The 17043-nt window shown below is 41.8% G+C and overlaps 1 protein-coding gene across 2 annotated transcripts; it reads left to right on the forward strand.

Annotated features, from left to right (window-relative positions):
- Positions 1-1376: 1376 nt before the first annotated feature.
- On the forward strand, positions 1377-17005 carry LOC131886534 (mitogen-activated protein kinase kinase kinase 1-like). 2 transcript variants are annotated; one of them, XM_059234898.1, is made up of 8 exons: positions 1377-1572; positions 8055-8375; positions 8469-8711; positions 11710-11832; positions 12142-14049; positions 14879-15326; positions 15641-15945; positions 16203-17005. In XM_059234898.1, the coding sequence occupies exons 1-8, from the start codon at positions 1525-1527 to the stop codon at positions 16347-16349; spliced, it is 3543 nt and encodes a 1180-aa protein (XP_059090881.1). In that variant the 5' UTR covers positions 1377-1524; the 3' UTR covers positions 16350-17005. The 2 variants fall into 2 exon arrangements, with proteins under 2 accessions (XP_059090881.1, XP_059090880.1); XM_059234897.1 differs by lacking the exon at positions 1377-1572 and adding an exon at positions 3459-4183.
- The last annotated feature ends 38 nt before the right edge of the window (positions 17006-17043 follow it).

Raw genomic sequence — 17043 nt, forward strand, 5'->3', positions numbered from 1 at the left:
GTCAAAGCTTCTGGCCCTAAGAGGCAACGATCTGAATTTCTTATTTTATTCACATCTTTTGGAAAGGAACACAAGCTGGTCCTACCCAAAGTAGGCAGATTTAGAGGGAAAAACGTCGAAAGTTCAGACAATTCTAGTAGCCCGTTGCTGGTACTGGGAGGGTCTTTGCAGAATGCCTCTAATTCAGACTCGTCATAGTTATCACTTTTTAGCTAGCGAAAAAGACAAAGGATTTTTCATTCCACTGACAGATAATCTGATCATGATTGTAAAAGAACCTATAGTGCGTTAGGTGATGCCACATACTTGTACATCGGGACACAGAAATTCGTTCCGGTTGGGTTTTTGATAATTTAAACGAGTTTATGTGCCAGGGTGTACTGGTGCATCACCTCAAAATTTGAAAGTAAACTGGATATAAAGGACAAGATCAACCACGGATCAGATCTGTAGAGCAGCTAGTGTGTGAGTTCATCACTGTGCGAGTTTTCAGGCACACGACTTTGGACTTTAATATTCTTTCTGAACGAAACGACTTTGAAGAGACCTGTCGATCCTAGATCATTTGATTCAGCTATTACATTGAAGCAAGTTCAAAATGAGGACAGAGGCAAAAGAATGTTAATTTGAGTCAATATTTACTAATTTGCCAATTGGTAAGTAGTACGGGATTTTAAAAACTGGTCTTGATCCAAAATCCCCTTTACCCTACCTTCCACGAAACGAGGCCTGGGGCAAATGTTTCATGGAGAGCGGTTGTAACGCTCAGGAGTTCACATTTCTAGAGTTTTGAACATAAACGTGCTTGTAAAATATTCTGCATTGACATTACATTCACTTAAATACTGCAATGAAGATTTTAGCACCTAACACTCGTGGACTTGAAAGTTGCACGAAAAAAAAGCCCATTTTTTTACATTTTGAATGGGATCTTCTCTGCTCAATAGATCGCTGAGTTGTGTTCCATGGCCACGGATAGAAACGATATTCTGCAGGCTAAAGTGCCTCGTCGTCACTTCAAGATCATCATAATCTCTTTCGTCTTAGAAATTAATGATTAATTGAAAGCGTCCATCGATGCGGTATCGAGCGTGCTCAACTCCCTATATTGTATGACCGAACTTCTCGTTGGTGAGCTAATATATGCAACACGAACTCAAGTCCGTTCTTTGAGGGCTGATTAATTTACAAACATGAAGTGGTATAATCTGGGATGTGCCAGTTTGTTCGAGAAATTTAGTTCCAAGACAAAGTGCTCATTTTACGTGGTTACTTTCAAATTTGAATGTTGAAACCCGGCTCGCAAAGCTATGAATGTGGTGCAATGCTCTGATTCAAAACATTTATTTTGTATGTGAAACCATCCATGATGTCATCGAAGTGTGAGGTGTTAAAAAGTGTTTGACTTATCCGACAAAGTGTATTTGTTAGTAAATTAATTGGATTTACAAACTTGATACACACCTTCTCAAAAAATCAACGAGCTCTAGAATCAAATAGTTTTCATTGCTTTACTACAGTACAATGGCCCATTTTATTGGCGATTGGAGTTCATTTGAGATTGCGCCAGAGGTAAGGTATTCTCGGTCTCTGTTAGGGTACATACAGTTTAAATTTGACACGAACTTATAACTCATTTGCTGAGATGTTTTCTCCCGTTTCTGAAGTACAGGATATCGGTGGTCGTGCCCTACCCATTGATAATAAAGGAATTAATTAAATACCTCTGTATAGAAACATGTGACCCTCGTATGATTCTAAAAGCTGTCGTAACGGCTTTACAGTATTGAAAACTCAAGTTTCAGGACTTTTAAGATCTGTGTGAGGTGTATCAAAACCAGGTTCTAAAGCAAAAGTGTATCACTTGAAACACTGACCTTGAAAGAGTGCAAGACTAGCTGTTGGCAAAAGATAAGAAATAATCCCCAAAACGATTAACATTTGGGTTGGTCGAGTCTATATAGCCATCCTTGTGGTAGGTGGAGCAACACGTTCGGTTTGCTATTTATCTCGCCATGTGATTTGAACTTTGTTACCAGGCTGTATGATTACCGGATGGTGGCTGTTGACTAGATATTTAGGTATTGTTCGTAAGTGGAGGTATTGATACAGAGGGAAAATGACCATGGCGAGTGTGATGGTGAGAGCAGGAGTAAAGCATAAATGGAAATTGGTATCGGTGACTAGAATATAACACAGGCGATGTGTCATGATTACTTTGTAGATAGATGTTCTTAGGCGTATTTTTGCGTACAATTTGTTGATTTCTAAATCCATCGACAAAGGTCCAAAGGCTAAGGTGAAAACATGTCTTTTCTACATTTTTTTTTGTCCTCAATTCAAAAAAGTCCTGGTACAGATCCCAAGGCTTTGCTTGAAAGTGGTTTTCATGATTCTGGTTTTGATTCCGTCATCTTCCCAACCACTCTCGTAGTCGTAGCACCTCTGACTATTGGCCAGCATAGCGATATGGAGTCAAATTCTGGATGAAACTTGAACAGCTTCTCATCGAGGATATTCTAATACAATCAAGTCGATCCAAGCAATCCTGTCTAACATCAGTCAATAAGTTCCCGTTTTCAATTGCTTGGGAATTTCAAAATAGGCTTTTACGGACAGCAAGTGGGGATATTTTGAAGTACGGCATCGGTGGACCTTATATGTACTCGAAAGCCTATCGAACTTCCTGATAGAAAATTGAAATTCAAGTTGAAACGAAATAACGTAGTTTCGATTAGAGCTCTTCAACGGTAGCTGGATCGCATAGAAGCAATGCAATAGTACTAATACAACAGATTCACCAATCTCAAGGAGGATAGGAGGGCTAGGGCAGAGGATGGCAAGCATGATGGGGAAACAGTTGCCCACTCAGAAGGTTCTACCCGTTCTACCCTCTGGGGAGGGCACGTTTTTTTTCTTTCTTTTCTACACATGTACATCCTCTCTACTTTTTACTCGCATATAAACACATTTCTCATACTTCCATGCCTCCTGTCGGCCTCCATTCACATGTGGGCAGGAATAAACGAGCGACTGAGCGAGTGAGTGTGTGCGTGTGTGTGAGAGACTGAGTGAGTGGATGGACTGTATTGTCGACTTTTTAGGTCTAGAACTAGCGAGGAGCACGACGGGTATGTGAGAGAGTTTTCGAGTCTGAGTGAGTACATTCATCCGTCCATCCATCTCTCTCTATCCATCCTTCTGGTCTAGCACAACCCTACTAGTCGTAGCTTATTCCGCCCCTCTCTCTCTCTCACACGCACACAGGGATTTACACACATACATACATGCATCCGTGCGTCCGTACGGATGACCGGGTTGGGCTCGTTCTCTTGATTTTAGGTGGGGGAGATGCAAAAGCTAGGCCACCTATACTACACTACTATGCTGTATACGAGTTGCTTGCCTGTTGGCTACGAGTCGAATAGTATAGGAAGGCATGGGTGTTGGTTGAATGTAGGCAGAATAGTAGCCTAGACGCACATGCTCGAAACTTGTGGGGACTGTGGGGAACAAGAAAAGCAAGAAGAAGATTAGCTGAACAAGGAGGTTCATAGTTTCTTCTCCATCCAGATAGCAAGAAGCTCTAAGGCGGGAGTAGATTTTTTCCAGTTTGGCATGAGAAGAAGCAAGAGGAAAAAGAAGAAGAAGAAGGAGAAGAAAACGAAGAATGTGACTCGATTAGTGGAGACCACATCAAAATCTGTTTTACCCTGATTATCCCTTGAGTTGAGTGCTTCAATGGTTGACCGGAGTATCACCACCAGCTTCCACTTGCCAGAGGTTCCGATTCAAAATTTCAAAGAGACTCCCAACGGAAAACAACAACAGCATTTACCGCACCGCCCTCTACCCACAGAACAACTTCATTGTTCAGCTTTCGTTTTGTTCAAGAGTGACACCAGATTTAGAAGGATTATGCCTCCCTCTTATCTTGCCACTTGAAATTTGATCTGAACAGGAATGCTCCATTAGATTAGCGGTCCACATGAAGAAGTGTTCAAATTTAAGAGTGAAGACTAGTTGGAAGTAGTGAATCGGGATCAGTGTTCAATCCCAAAAAGACGTCGGGCTCCTCCTTCTTCGTTTTGTGTAAATTATAACCCGGAAAATGAAGCTGAATCAAGGCGCAAGAAAATTTGGAATGGTTGAAGATGTGGACGGGGCTTCCAAAGGCTTAATGGTAAGATAACCAAGCGACGTTACCCCAAAATGCTCTCAAATTGATTTGAATACGATGAAACCCATTGTCCTGGCGCCGAAATTAAAAATGAACCAGTTGGAAATGAAAATATTGATCGGACGTTTGGTTTTAGTTACGCTAAGAACCTAATCAAAAATAAACGAACGGTAAAAAACACAGGTTTTGCAATAGTGTTTTAATCAGAAAATTCGCATACTTGTATTGAGTTTGTTTATTGCGATGTTCAAGCCATGAACATGATAAAAATTGTCACAGAGTCAAACAATATGAAATCCAAGCACCAGGCAAAATTTCCCAACTGCCTCATCCGGTATCAGAAAGTGGCAAATTTGTGACTGAAAGTCTCTGTTATGAGTTTTTCTTGGGTTTAGAATTTCTATTTATCTATTTATTTGTCAGTAAGTGAATTTACACTTTTTGGAGTAAGTGGGGGGAAAAAACAATCTCATTTTGGCAAAGTTTTCACAAATATTCTAACTTGGTTTTGAAAAAATGGCTTAGATTGCCCCTGTTTCACTTCTTTTGGGGCTTTGTTCCATAACAAGGACGCTTTTGCTATGAAACTGGTTCTAGTTTGGTTCATGGGTGGGGGTCTTGATCGTTCCTTTATTCAGCAGAGGATCTTATGTTTAAGCTCACTCTTGGTGCAAGACGATTTACTCATCATTCTGTTTTTAGTATAACAAAACATCCAATGATGTGAGTACGATCATCAGATCAAATATACTCGTACACCAAGCACATTTTCAAGCGTTTTTCGTAAATTGGTAGGAGCTTCAATCATATAAGAAGAAACATAAAATGGTAAAATTCGAGTTTGTTGTGCTTCTTAGGTCAGCTGAATCGGTCACTGGAACAGTGCACCTCCAGCCGATTGAAAGCAGCGCCTCTACAATTAGAAACCACACCCTATCAGCCATTCAGCTGCCACCCATTCTGTCTGAACACGAGTCCGGCTGGCTAGCTCGCATTGCACTCTCTAGACCTTGCTTTCTCTATGCTTCAAATTTGACTGATTGCAAACCACACGCTGCGCATGGCGAATTCATGTCATAAGTTTGAAGAGAGCTTTACGCTCTCTCGATATATCATTGGAATACTCTCAACTTGAGCCATTTGTGTCTCAAAGTATTTCTAATCGACACTCCAAAACTGCTCCTTGAGTTCAGTTTGACTTGCTCCTGGGATATATTAGGGTTTGATCCAATCAATTGAATATGTAAAGTATATAGAGATTAACGGTGTCACCCATTTCCCATAATTATTGATTGAATGGTTGCATCAACTCGAGCTCAGTGGCATACTGTAGTTCAGTTGGCCTGCTTGAATCTTTGATAACGCCAAATCAGTTTGATGCTCATCTTACAATGAGCTTTCTGTCGCATCAAGCGTCATTCTAGAAAGAAGAGCTTTTTTGACAGGAGCACTTAGGTTTAAGGCGAAAAGGGCTATTTTTGAAGCCAATGAGTAACTTTGCGCTGAGAAGTTCACTATTAATAAGTATGAATTGATTACTGGCGATTATTTCCCATGCTCGTCTATGTAGTTCTTGTGAATCCAACCATTTTAGATTGATGCGCATATGTTTGCTGTCTTGTTTCTATCGAGGCACCCTGTACAAAACTAATGCACCTGATGGCGCCATTTTCAAAATTTATAGGACAAATCGTTCATTCATTCATTGATTATCTCTCGACTCATTCACAGAACGCCACTAATGCCCTCCCTCTCAAAAAATGGGAGAAAATGTTGGAAAACAAATAAACAAAAGAGCAATAACCTTGGATGTCGAGACATTTCCACAATTGCGACTGAACACTAGGTCTCAGTTCCTGAAACGATGGTGACATCACGGTGACAAATATTCCTTAATCTTGCTGAAAAGATGGATCGCCAAGCATTGTTGCTTTCCCATTGTTTTCCCGTCAGATTGCAATGCTCGAAGAAGATGTTGCATGCGTAGACTCCCTTCCAAGTTTTCTTCGTTCAAGCGTAACTAACTTGTTGATGTAATGTGCAATCATAGATGCAAATGTTTTCGACCAAAACGTAATTTGGGATATTACCACTTTATTTTGAGAAACATTTCATGGCCATGATATTAGATTTTTTATTCTTTTCACACAAATCGGTATAACGGAAAGTGTGAGTCGCTATTCATTATGGTTTCGTAGGATTATATTATTTGCAAGGCCTTTCCATTGTAACCGAACCCTTAAATCAGACTGGGAAAGATGATGCGCAGCCATCACCATTGTAATATTGGAAACAGCACTCGAGGAGAAAAACTAATTGGATACATACCATTAACCCTCATCTGTTGAGTGTAATACTGTACATTGCTTTCTTAAGCTCATCTTGCATGGATGCATACAATAAAAAAAGTGTTTTTTATATTGGACAAGCTTTTGAGGTAAAGACTGAATAATTGTACGATTCGAATGAACTTGAAGGCTTCTTCTTATTAAGAGATCATCAATGTCCCAATGTTTCATCATGCCCTTGTAAATTGCAACAGAAGGAGCTTACTATATACACGTATAAATGCACGACGTAAGCTCTGTGTAATCGGTCTTGGAACCAAGAGCAAAACTGCAGAATTTAAGTTGTCTCTCTGAATGCATCTTTCAACAAAACACCAAATGACAAACGTATCAAAAAGGAGCAAAACCCAATATTTATATCCTTACCTTTTTGCGTGAATTTGAAATTGCAAATCTAAAACAATCGCCTAAAAGGGCCATATTTACAATCCTTGTCCAGAAGCTTAGTACTCCCAATGCCAATTCGTAGAATTACGCATTGCTTTTGGCGAAGTCTCATTCATTGAACGTTTTTGAAAGGCTCGCTGTTCCACTTGTTCCACTTGTTCCACTGTCAAGCGATCTTAAGTTTGGGGGAAAGATGTAAACAAACGCCAAAGGACATCGAGCGAGCACCTTGCGAAGCATTGACTTCTTTTTGTTTCACAAGTTCACGTCATGGATTAATTCGAAGCAACTGTCAACGCTGGCGTTTAGTCTTTGTGTTGACAAGGTAACATTATTTTTAGCCTCTTATAACCTCAAGTAATTCAACTGGGTACTCCCTTTGTAACATTTAAACTAAAACTCATTAAATCCTTTCTTGAATTTTATACCGTTACAAGCGACTATAATCATGTGTTTTGAGCAATGTATGTCCACGCAAGCTCAACATGTACTAGGTATTGGCAAGGTAAGCAAAACGTGTAACCTTACAAAAACATATAGATTGCTCAAATATTTTCAACCCGGGTCTTTGTATTTGCCGCTGATCTGTGCGCCTGCCCAGTGCATCTTTGTTTCACTGAGGTATTACAACATTTCCAATATGCTTATTGTCTACATTCTGAGTATTGTTCGCGATGCTGGAGTTTTTTTTTACGATGACATTGAATCATGGCGAAGATTGTTCCTTGAACATTCTTTTTTCCTTTCGTACAAGAGGAACGTACACATTGGGAATGGCTGCCATTTGTTACTGGAACGGTATCCCGCGAATGTCTCTTCCATCCTCTATTGTGTCTTGCCAAATGAGTTTTCATGCAGATTAAGTTTTTGTGGATTGGCTAAACGCTTGTTTGGCCAGGACACGAGACAGTCGAAGTACGCACAAGAACATGCCACCTACCATTTCTATCCATCTTGGGCATTGATTGATGTACTATCCACTGCACGGAGCCTGAATGGTTGCGCATACCTTAGGAGGAAAAGCCAAGAATCCTTGCAATTTGCTGTGTCAGACGCGGCATACCAATTGATTATTTCAACTGATCATTCTTCGGTCCTCACGCCTCATTCATGATGTTGTTTTTGCTGTCTTATCTCAGGTACGAAGCAAAGTTCGGAAGCGCAGCGTTAAGACGCCTCAAATCCAGGAGCGAGGAAGCCAATTGAAACCGATCAGACCCAACACCTTGGCGCTCAAGCCCGTCCAACTTGCGACGGATTCCTCCCTCATCTTGTCCGACCCTTTGCCTTCCACACCCATAAGGCGATATTGGCGACAAGTTGGGTCCTCATCCAAGATGGTTAAGAAACGGGGTGCTTCCAATGGCGGCTCGAATAAGATCTCCTCAGAAGGGGTCACATCACCTCTTCATTCGCGAAAGGTCCGAATCGTGGACACCCAAAACTCTGTGTCCAGCAAGGTGCGTGTTTAGTTCCAGATTTCGCCTAGCTACAATTGACAGAAAACCCCGTGACTCTCTCTCTCTCTCTCTCTCTCTTTCTCTTTCCTGTAGGATGGAAATGGAGCTCGACTTTTGGCACCAGACTTTGAAGGTCATTTTCAACATCCAATAATATCAGAAGTTCTGTCATCCTCGTTGATCGCGACGGATGCCAAAGATCTGGCCAACCAGAACCTACATCTTGTGCTTGAAAACCCAATTCGATACTCGGTTCAACGGGTTTACTATGACAGATTTGCCCTCAGAACACGGGAGAACCCTGATGTGGAGTTTGAAGTGCACTTGGGACCACAAGTAAGTTGAAGTTAGATATTTCCGTACAAGGGGGGGGGGGTCATGAAGAGGGAAAATTGGGACATCTCGCCGGCTGTTGCGTGGGTTACGCGAACCGATGGCTGTCTGTACTGAAGTGACAAAATTCAAATATTTTTAAATAACGAGCTGTCTGAACATCAAACCTTTAGCATATGCCCTATTCCATGGCCTTCCCTCATGTGAAAATCGTCTTCTGTTAAGAATGAGAAGTACACGGTGGTTTCTTTGATCTAAGGACACATGGTATGCTAACCGGAGTACACTTGTAGTGTAATGGCGTGTTGCCTTTTATCTGTGTTTAAATGCAACAAGTAACTTCTTGGTACGTGGAAAATCAATTCAGTTCGCATTTTTGAAAAGAGCAGGAAAGAAGAGCACATCATATTAAGATAGATTCTCGAATAGCCGTCTTTGGAACTCTATTTTGGATCAATTATGATTCCACTACGACAACACTATCCCTGTTATTGTTAATGGCACTTTTCATAATGGTACTGGCACTGGAAAACATAACACGCGAGGAAAAAGCATGAATACATCGACTGGTACATCTTATGCCCTCTCAAAATGTACGGCCTACTTTAAGACACGCGATGATAGAGTAAGTGGACCAAGACTTTGTTACACATTACGTCCAATATCCTTCAATATGGAACCAAGATGAGGACACTTCTTGTGGTCGACGAAGTTTCTGTTTGGTGACTAGTTAGAGGAGTTTTCAGGCTTCCCCTCTGATAGCCATTTGACGCCAAGACTTCAATTGCTGGGGCTATTTTTTGGAAACTCAGAAAAATACATGGCATTCACAAGCCTTTCAATACACCTTAATTGCAAATGAGACAAAAAGAGTGATAATTGTTGATGCCAGAAAGCTATTTAAGATTTTTGATAGCTTCTGCTGTTATGCTTACCTCTGCCCTCTCTTATTGTGCGTGGATATCCCTGTTGCTTTGGAACATGATCCAATAATCTCGAGACGGTGGCTATTCTATCAATTTGATTTGATAAAGAATTATAGTCCCCAGATATAACATGGATTTTACGGCTTAGATAGACGTACGCAAGTACAGTATCGTGATCTAATTGCTTGTCCTTACTTTCTCTTTTACCAAACCTTTTTGGCTTTTTGGCCAGAAAAATCAAGCCAACTTGGTCTGGGTTTTTTACCTTCATGATGTGCTCCTCTGATTTGGTGACAGATGCCACAATCTTTGGGTCTGGGGAATTGAATCAGATGAGAGCAATGGCCTTGGATAGGCGGAAAATAATTGTTCTTCTTGACCTTAGGCTAGCGGTTCAGACATTATAGGTTAAACAAATACAGACATTACTAGTTGCAATCGAAAAACTTTGTTTACCCCATTTGCTCAGTTCTTTTGATACTCGCTCTACTGTGAAATGATCTTTTATCTTTATTCATCTCAGATTGTCTGGCACCTAAACAATAGATTTTCACGGGTTTCTAATCGATGGTTGGGAATAATTTTCCACTTGGTCACGTCATGTTTACATGTTTTGATAACCTGTCATTCATTGGTCATTTCTACCATGATTTTGGTACAGGAAACGACATTTTCCTCGTTCTAACTACCTAATGTACTCCTCCAGCACTGAAGGGGAGCTTTTTAGTGGATATTTTCACCTTTTGGCATAAAAAATGTCTTGGCCTTTATCTCTTGCAGTTTAATACACTGTCGTTTATCTTAGATCGAATTGAATTTAATTTAATTTGTAATCCTGCGAAATCTGCGGTTCAAGAAAGACCATTTTCCACAAGCAAGTTTTTTGGGGGGGTGGGGGCTTTGAGTGTTTATCGCATTTGGCTTTGGCCTTAGAAAAGAGGGGTGCCAATATTCATGGTATACTCGAATTTTCGAAGAAAATGGAATGTACCAAGCTCCTTTTTGTAACCAAGTACTAGAAATTAACTACGGAGGGCGATTTTCAAGCAAAAAAGTGATAGTTTTGAGTCAAAATGCAATCTAGATTTTTGCTACTTGTCGGATCTTGACATCAATTTGGTGTTAAGAGTCCGACTTTTCCTGAATGCCTGTCTATGTGGGTGGATATTGGATGGCCCACGTTGGCTATGATGCTTACACGAAACCCATAACGTTCTGCAACTTTTTTGGGGAAAGTTATCAACTCACTTGCAAGGTTGAGTACTCCTCCAGTCCAATAGAAGCCATGCTTGGAGAAGAATAGCCTGAGTCAGAGAATACGAAAAAGCCCAACCCAACTTGGACTGAAATGGAACTTTGACAAAATGGAGATGTATTTCGGGAAACGACAAACTTGAGGCTACTGAATACGTGATGAAACTCACATTCCAATCCAATTATTCACAAAGTCCGTTTTGAGCACATTTTCTTAAAGTGCATTGACTGTTTTTTGTGACACCAGGTTCCATGTCTACTGAAAGTGAAGGACTCATTTGAGCTTTTATCTGGTTCACTTTGTCGACCTTCAAACTCTGAAGAATTCTGAAGAAACAAAAAACAGGGTTGTCTAGCAACTTTAAAAAAGCAGTTACAAAAGAATGCAACTATTTTATACCTGCCGTTTTGTTTTCAAAGAGTGCACACCGTTATCATTAATCTGTGGAGCCACAATGAGCAGTTCTTTTCTTGGCAAAAAGAATATTGGCGTTGCATTAATGATTGTGAACTTTGTTGGCCATTGCACTTACGAGTGTCCCCAATATTGTCCGTGTGATGCGTTCTTGGGGGTTTCTCTCAACCACCACGTACAGGGAATGAATAACATCTCTATAAAAAAAGTACATAAAACTTGGGAGAATGCTTTTCCCACTAGAAAGGAAAACTCTTTCGTGTCCTTTCACAGGTTAGAATATTGAGATTATGCAGGATTTTGTTATTAGTGTTCCATTTGAGTGACTATAGTACGTATTACTTAAGCTCGTCTGTACCTTCTACCTTTTTAATCATATCTGTTCTCTTTCCTTGACGCTCTTTAGACGTGTACTTGTATGGATGAGTGTCCTTGCCTTCACCTGATTTACGTCCTTGTGGTGGTATTTCGAATGCCAAGCTCCTCGGTCTCATCGCTGCTTCTCTCCGGACCATTATCTACTCCACAAGTAAGGAGACCACTCATTCCAGTCATACCTAACTATCTACGTAGAGCTGTACATGTATTGCGTGTGGAGGTTTGATGTCATTCTGAATTTATTCAGATAGCCTATACAACAAACATATAGGCTGTGTTCTTGATTTGAATCCAATTTCATGCGCCTTCTTCCTTTAGCATGCAATTATTACGCTCAGGTCAAATTGTAACTATGTCAGAATATCCCAATGGTAAAGGTCGTTCTTGAGGAGGTTGCACCACCAAGTCTATGAAACTTTGATTCACCCGCTAAATGATTCTTCATGATGTCTCCTTCTAGGTGGAAAACCTGCTGGCAATGTTTGAAACCAGAAGATCGCATCATTTCTCGTCCGGCATTGAGGCTCCTTGGTCGGCCCGATCAGATTCGGACAACGAGGCATTTTCAAATCACAGTAATGAGAACTCTTGCTGGTTGTGTTACTGGGACTTGGATTCAAAAGAATCCAATGGCGACCTGAATTCCGGCGATGGAATTCACACGTCATCTTGTTGTGGCGTCACCGCCCATAGTGAATGCGTCAATCTTTGGACCCGAGATCAAACCTTACTGTGTCCCGGATGTCAACAGCATCTGTGGCATTCCTCGTCAAATCGTAGTAATAGACATCAATGCAAACTCGAGAAAGGCTTCTCCCCACAGAGGTTTTCGGACCTGATCTCATTGCCCAATATGGAGGCTATTGAGCATAAAGATTGGACCACAGCCAACCCTTGGATGGGTGTATTGGGTCGCGATGTGGTGGCTTGTCTCTTAGCCAAAGACTGGATCATACGGGAAACCGCATTGAGACGTCTGTCCCAAGAACTGTCGACCTTCTCCATGGGAGACTTTTCCGAGAAATTCCAACGCTGTGTCCTGGACGTGCTAGCCAAGATGGTCGTGGATAAGGTGTTCAAAGTTTATTTTGCTGCCATTCAATGCATGAGACTTGTCCTTCGCAGTTTACCACCTCAAAATGACATTTCTGGATTCACCCATCAACTCAAGCCCGTTTTGCAAGGCATTCTCCAGAAGTGTGCTGACGGAAATAAACGAGTGGCGGATTTAAGCACAGAAGTGCTTATGGAATTGGCCACAAGTGGATTCATGCCATTCAACCGTTTCCAGGGAATAGAAGGGAACTTTGCTCTCGACTTCATATTACAACTCATCTTGGAAGCCAAAGATCTTCATCTCCCCACTTGCAGCCGAACAATGGGACGTTTGCTCATTTTGGAAAAGCTCCTTTCAGAGCTGGAACAGGAGTTTTCCATTCAAGGCTTAGCGTTGGGTGGAACCCACTCTCCCACGTTCCTCCAGGAGAAGCTGCGATCCAACCATGATCGTTTGATGATTGCCATTGATATAAGCTTCTCTCATTTACAAAGCAAGCATTCAAATATCATCAAAACGTCCAGACAGATTTTTATGACTTGTGCCAAACTGGCTGTGAAGAGCGCACCCGTCTTTCGAGATCTTTGCCATCTCTTGTCGGCTTTGGAACCAACCTTTCAAATCCGATTGAGAAAACGCCTCTTAACCATAGCGGCCACTTCGAAGGAAGGCTTGACAGACCAATATCTCTTTTTGGACAAGCTGGTCACGAAAAATGCTCATCTCCACCAAAAATGTTCCTCTCAAATGACAAGCTATCGATCTCCATATGCTCGAAGTAGCTCTATGAGTCCTTCTAGGCGGCAAATGAACCCTTTGCTTCGAGGAAGCTCTGCCAGTCCCTCTCGAAAGATAGATTCATCTTCACAATCTTTTCGAGCGAGTGTACCTGTTCTCCTGGCCACTGTTGGGCAGAAGATGAGAGGCTCCACCAAATTAACCCACTTGGACATGATGAAGGCCAGTGGAACAACTGACCGTAGTCTACCTTATAGACCGTTAGGAAACCCTGCGTTATTTTCTGGCTCCTCCTCCTCGTCCTCGTCCTCGTCGTCCTCGTCGTCGTCGTCAAGGCCCCGAACGATCTCCGAGCAAGCTCATTTCAATTCGGCCCCAGATGTGTTTACGCAAGACAGGTGCCCTTTCCCCAGTAAAGCTCAAAGTCCCGATGATCTCCTCAACCATCTTCATCCCAGAGTGGCGGAGGCCCTGTCCTTGAGCTCTCTCTTTGACACTCCTTTGCCTCTGATTCCCCAGTTAGTGCCATCCTCCGAGGAACATCTAAATTCTCTTCTTTGGGGACGGTCTAACGTAAGTATTAATACTTGCCGAGACTAGATGCGTGGATAGATGTGTGCAAACAATTGAAAAGGGATTTTATGTCTTCAACGTCGCTTATGGTATAACGTAAACATGGCCAGTTGGCGATAGAATTGGAATCGTTCATCGGTTCGATGATTTACTTGGGCTGGTGACGCTGCTGCATGCAGTAAAGGTATTCTTTGATCTCAAGCTCGGTCCATCTCTTTACCAAGGCGTGAAAGTCCGAGAGACATGCTTTCATTTCACATTGTCAAATGACGACGTTTTTTTATCAAATTTTAATCCACCAGCAAACCAAACCAAAAAACTAGGCTTGCTTGACTAAATTCAAAGTAAATGTACATTTATGTACACCTTATAGCAATATCTACCCCTAAGAGCGAGCAACAACTGTTCGAATTATCCCATGGAACGATTGGTGAGGATTGAAATTTGTGGAATTCGAAGGTACTTGAGAGCATACAAATGCGTGGATTTAGTTAACACATTCAATAAAATGAAATCGTACGTAACCTGTGAGAGCGCTATGTATGAATTAAGAAGCTATTCTGAAATGGGAACGAGTAGCACAATGGCTGTGGAACCTTTATTTCTTGACTTTGAAGAAAGCCCTATTGTTCACAGATAAGCACTATACCGTATACCATTCGTTCCATTTGAGCGATGTGCATACATTATTCAAATCAGCTTAATCACGAAGAGTATTTCCGCGTATTCTGTAACCATCAGAGACATGCTCGAGCTCCCCTTGACTGAGTCCGTGTGTGCAATCCGATTTTTCATTAATGATTGATAACGTTGGTGCTCGTCTCTCCAGTCTCGATCTCAGGGCTCAAGTTCCGATCCGTGGGGTTTCTACTTGGAGGGCAAACATTGGACCAAGGGCACGATTCTAGGAAGTGGTGCCTTCAGTTCGTGCTCCTTGGCTCGAGACCAAAGCACAGGCACCATCATGGCTGTTAAGCAGATTTCCTTGAATCTCGGATCCACTAACGACGAACAGATCCGGAATGGTACCATGATTCGAGATGAAATTGCCCTCCTGTCTCAAATACACCATCCGCATGTGGTGCGATTCTTTGGCGCCGTTGAAGAAGGATTCCAAGTGAATCTCTTCATGGAATGGATGCCAGGTGGATCCGTGGCAAAGCTTTTGGAAGTATACGGACCATTCAACGAGAGCATCACCCTTCGATATGCATTTCAAGTCTTACTGGGTTTGGAGTACCTTCACGCTTTTGGCATTCTGCACCGCGACCTAAAAGGTAAAAATAATTTGTCTGTTTTTGACTGTAAACAAACCGATGAGCAAACTCGAGCAAATACCAACCGACCAACCAGCCAACAGATTAAGTCATTCCACGGTGGTCCCCTCTAGACCATAAAATAAACCTTCGTGTCTACAAAAACCTTCCTTGCCAAAAGAGTTCATTGAGCAGCACTTCGTGTCTTCCTTGGGTGCTTTGGGAACGAAAAAATAGAGCCCTCAAATTCCCAAGTAAACATAGCAACACAAACCCATCAACGGGAGTTCGTTTTCAGAACTTGATCCCAAACTAAATCTCGGGGTACTTTACAGGTGCAAACTTGTTGGTCGATTCCACCGGAACTCATCTGCGTATTGGAGACTTTGGAGCAGCCTCTCGATTTATTTCTGGGGCAAACACTTTCGATGGGACTCAAGGTTCATCGTCTGCGTCGTCAGGAAGCGAAGGTCAATTGCAAGGAACCATCGCGTTCATGGCCCCTGAAGTATTGCGTGGGAAGGTGTGTGGTCCTAGTTGTGACGTTTGGTCGCTTGGGTGTTGCATCATCGAGATGAATACGTCTAAGCCCCCGTGGAATACTCCGGATATTTCCAATCACCTGGCATTAATATACAAGGTAAGACGTGGGCCTTGATTGATGAAATAATCATCTAATTCGATGATCTGGAAGAGCATATCATGGGTAGACTTTGATCTTTTGGCCTTGGTTTATGTTCATCTGCGTTATAGTTACGACTAAACAATACGATGCCGCATTCAATGCTTTTAATGCTGTACCTACCATACTACTAGTTCAAAGAAAATTTCACCCTTCCTGATCGGTACTGTTATGTGCGTACGTACAAGTTTTTAACAGAAAGTATCGTTTTTCAGATTACCAGAAGCCCTGATCCTCCGAGTATTCCGGCCAATATGTCCTTGGGCTTAAAGGACCTGACCATGCTATGCTTAAGTCGAGACCCGCAATCTCGACCCAGCTCAGAGGCCTTATTACTTCACAATGTATTTGGACACATCTGAGTAGCTTCGTGTTTGCCTCTCCATCCTTGGATCCGGCAAAGACGGCTATTTACTCTCCAGGGAGAAGTACCTCTTCTCATATTTCATCATCAATTCATACTCAGAAACAACTTAATCTTGTTCTCGAGGAGTACATAGACACACACACACTCACACACACACACATACCATCACTGTACAAAACCTGATGCTGCTGTTGCTGCTGTTACTTGTTCTGCGTCGTATTTGACTGACGGGCACTTACCTACCAGGTAATGGAGTAATGTCATTTCCGATTGCAAAGAAAATTTAATTCCCCCGTGAGAGTTTTAGCACAGTCTTACCTGAAACTTAACATCTGGAAAAGATTGATCTCCGTTTGTACAATATACAATATGTGCATATTGGGTGCATTTCTATTTTAGTATTTTTCCAATGGACACATTTTGATCGTTCTCAGCTGATTGGACTCTCTTCGAGTCTGAAACTACTATTGCCTAAGTATGTCTGTCTCTTAAACAGTAATTGAAGTGCCAAAGGATCATATCGAATCAATGTTCCCCCAGGAATAGAACAATACAATGCACTCTTTTGTATGATGTCTGGTACACGTTTTGATGGAGGTTGTTGACCTGACAATGATACACTTGAAAATAAATCGATATCCCATGCCTTAATTACTTCGATCATTCTTTGTATTTGGAAGTAATCCAAA

This window comes from Tigriopus californicus, chromosome 9, assembly GCF_007210705.1.
Source record: "Tigriopus californicus strain San Diego chromosome 9, Tcal_SD_v2.1, whole genome shotgun sequence".
In the NCBI taxonomy this organism is placed as follows: Eukaryota; Metazoa; Arthropoda; class Copepoda; order Harpacticoida; family Harpacticidae; genus Tigriopus; species Tigriopus californicus.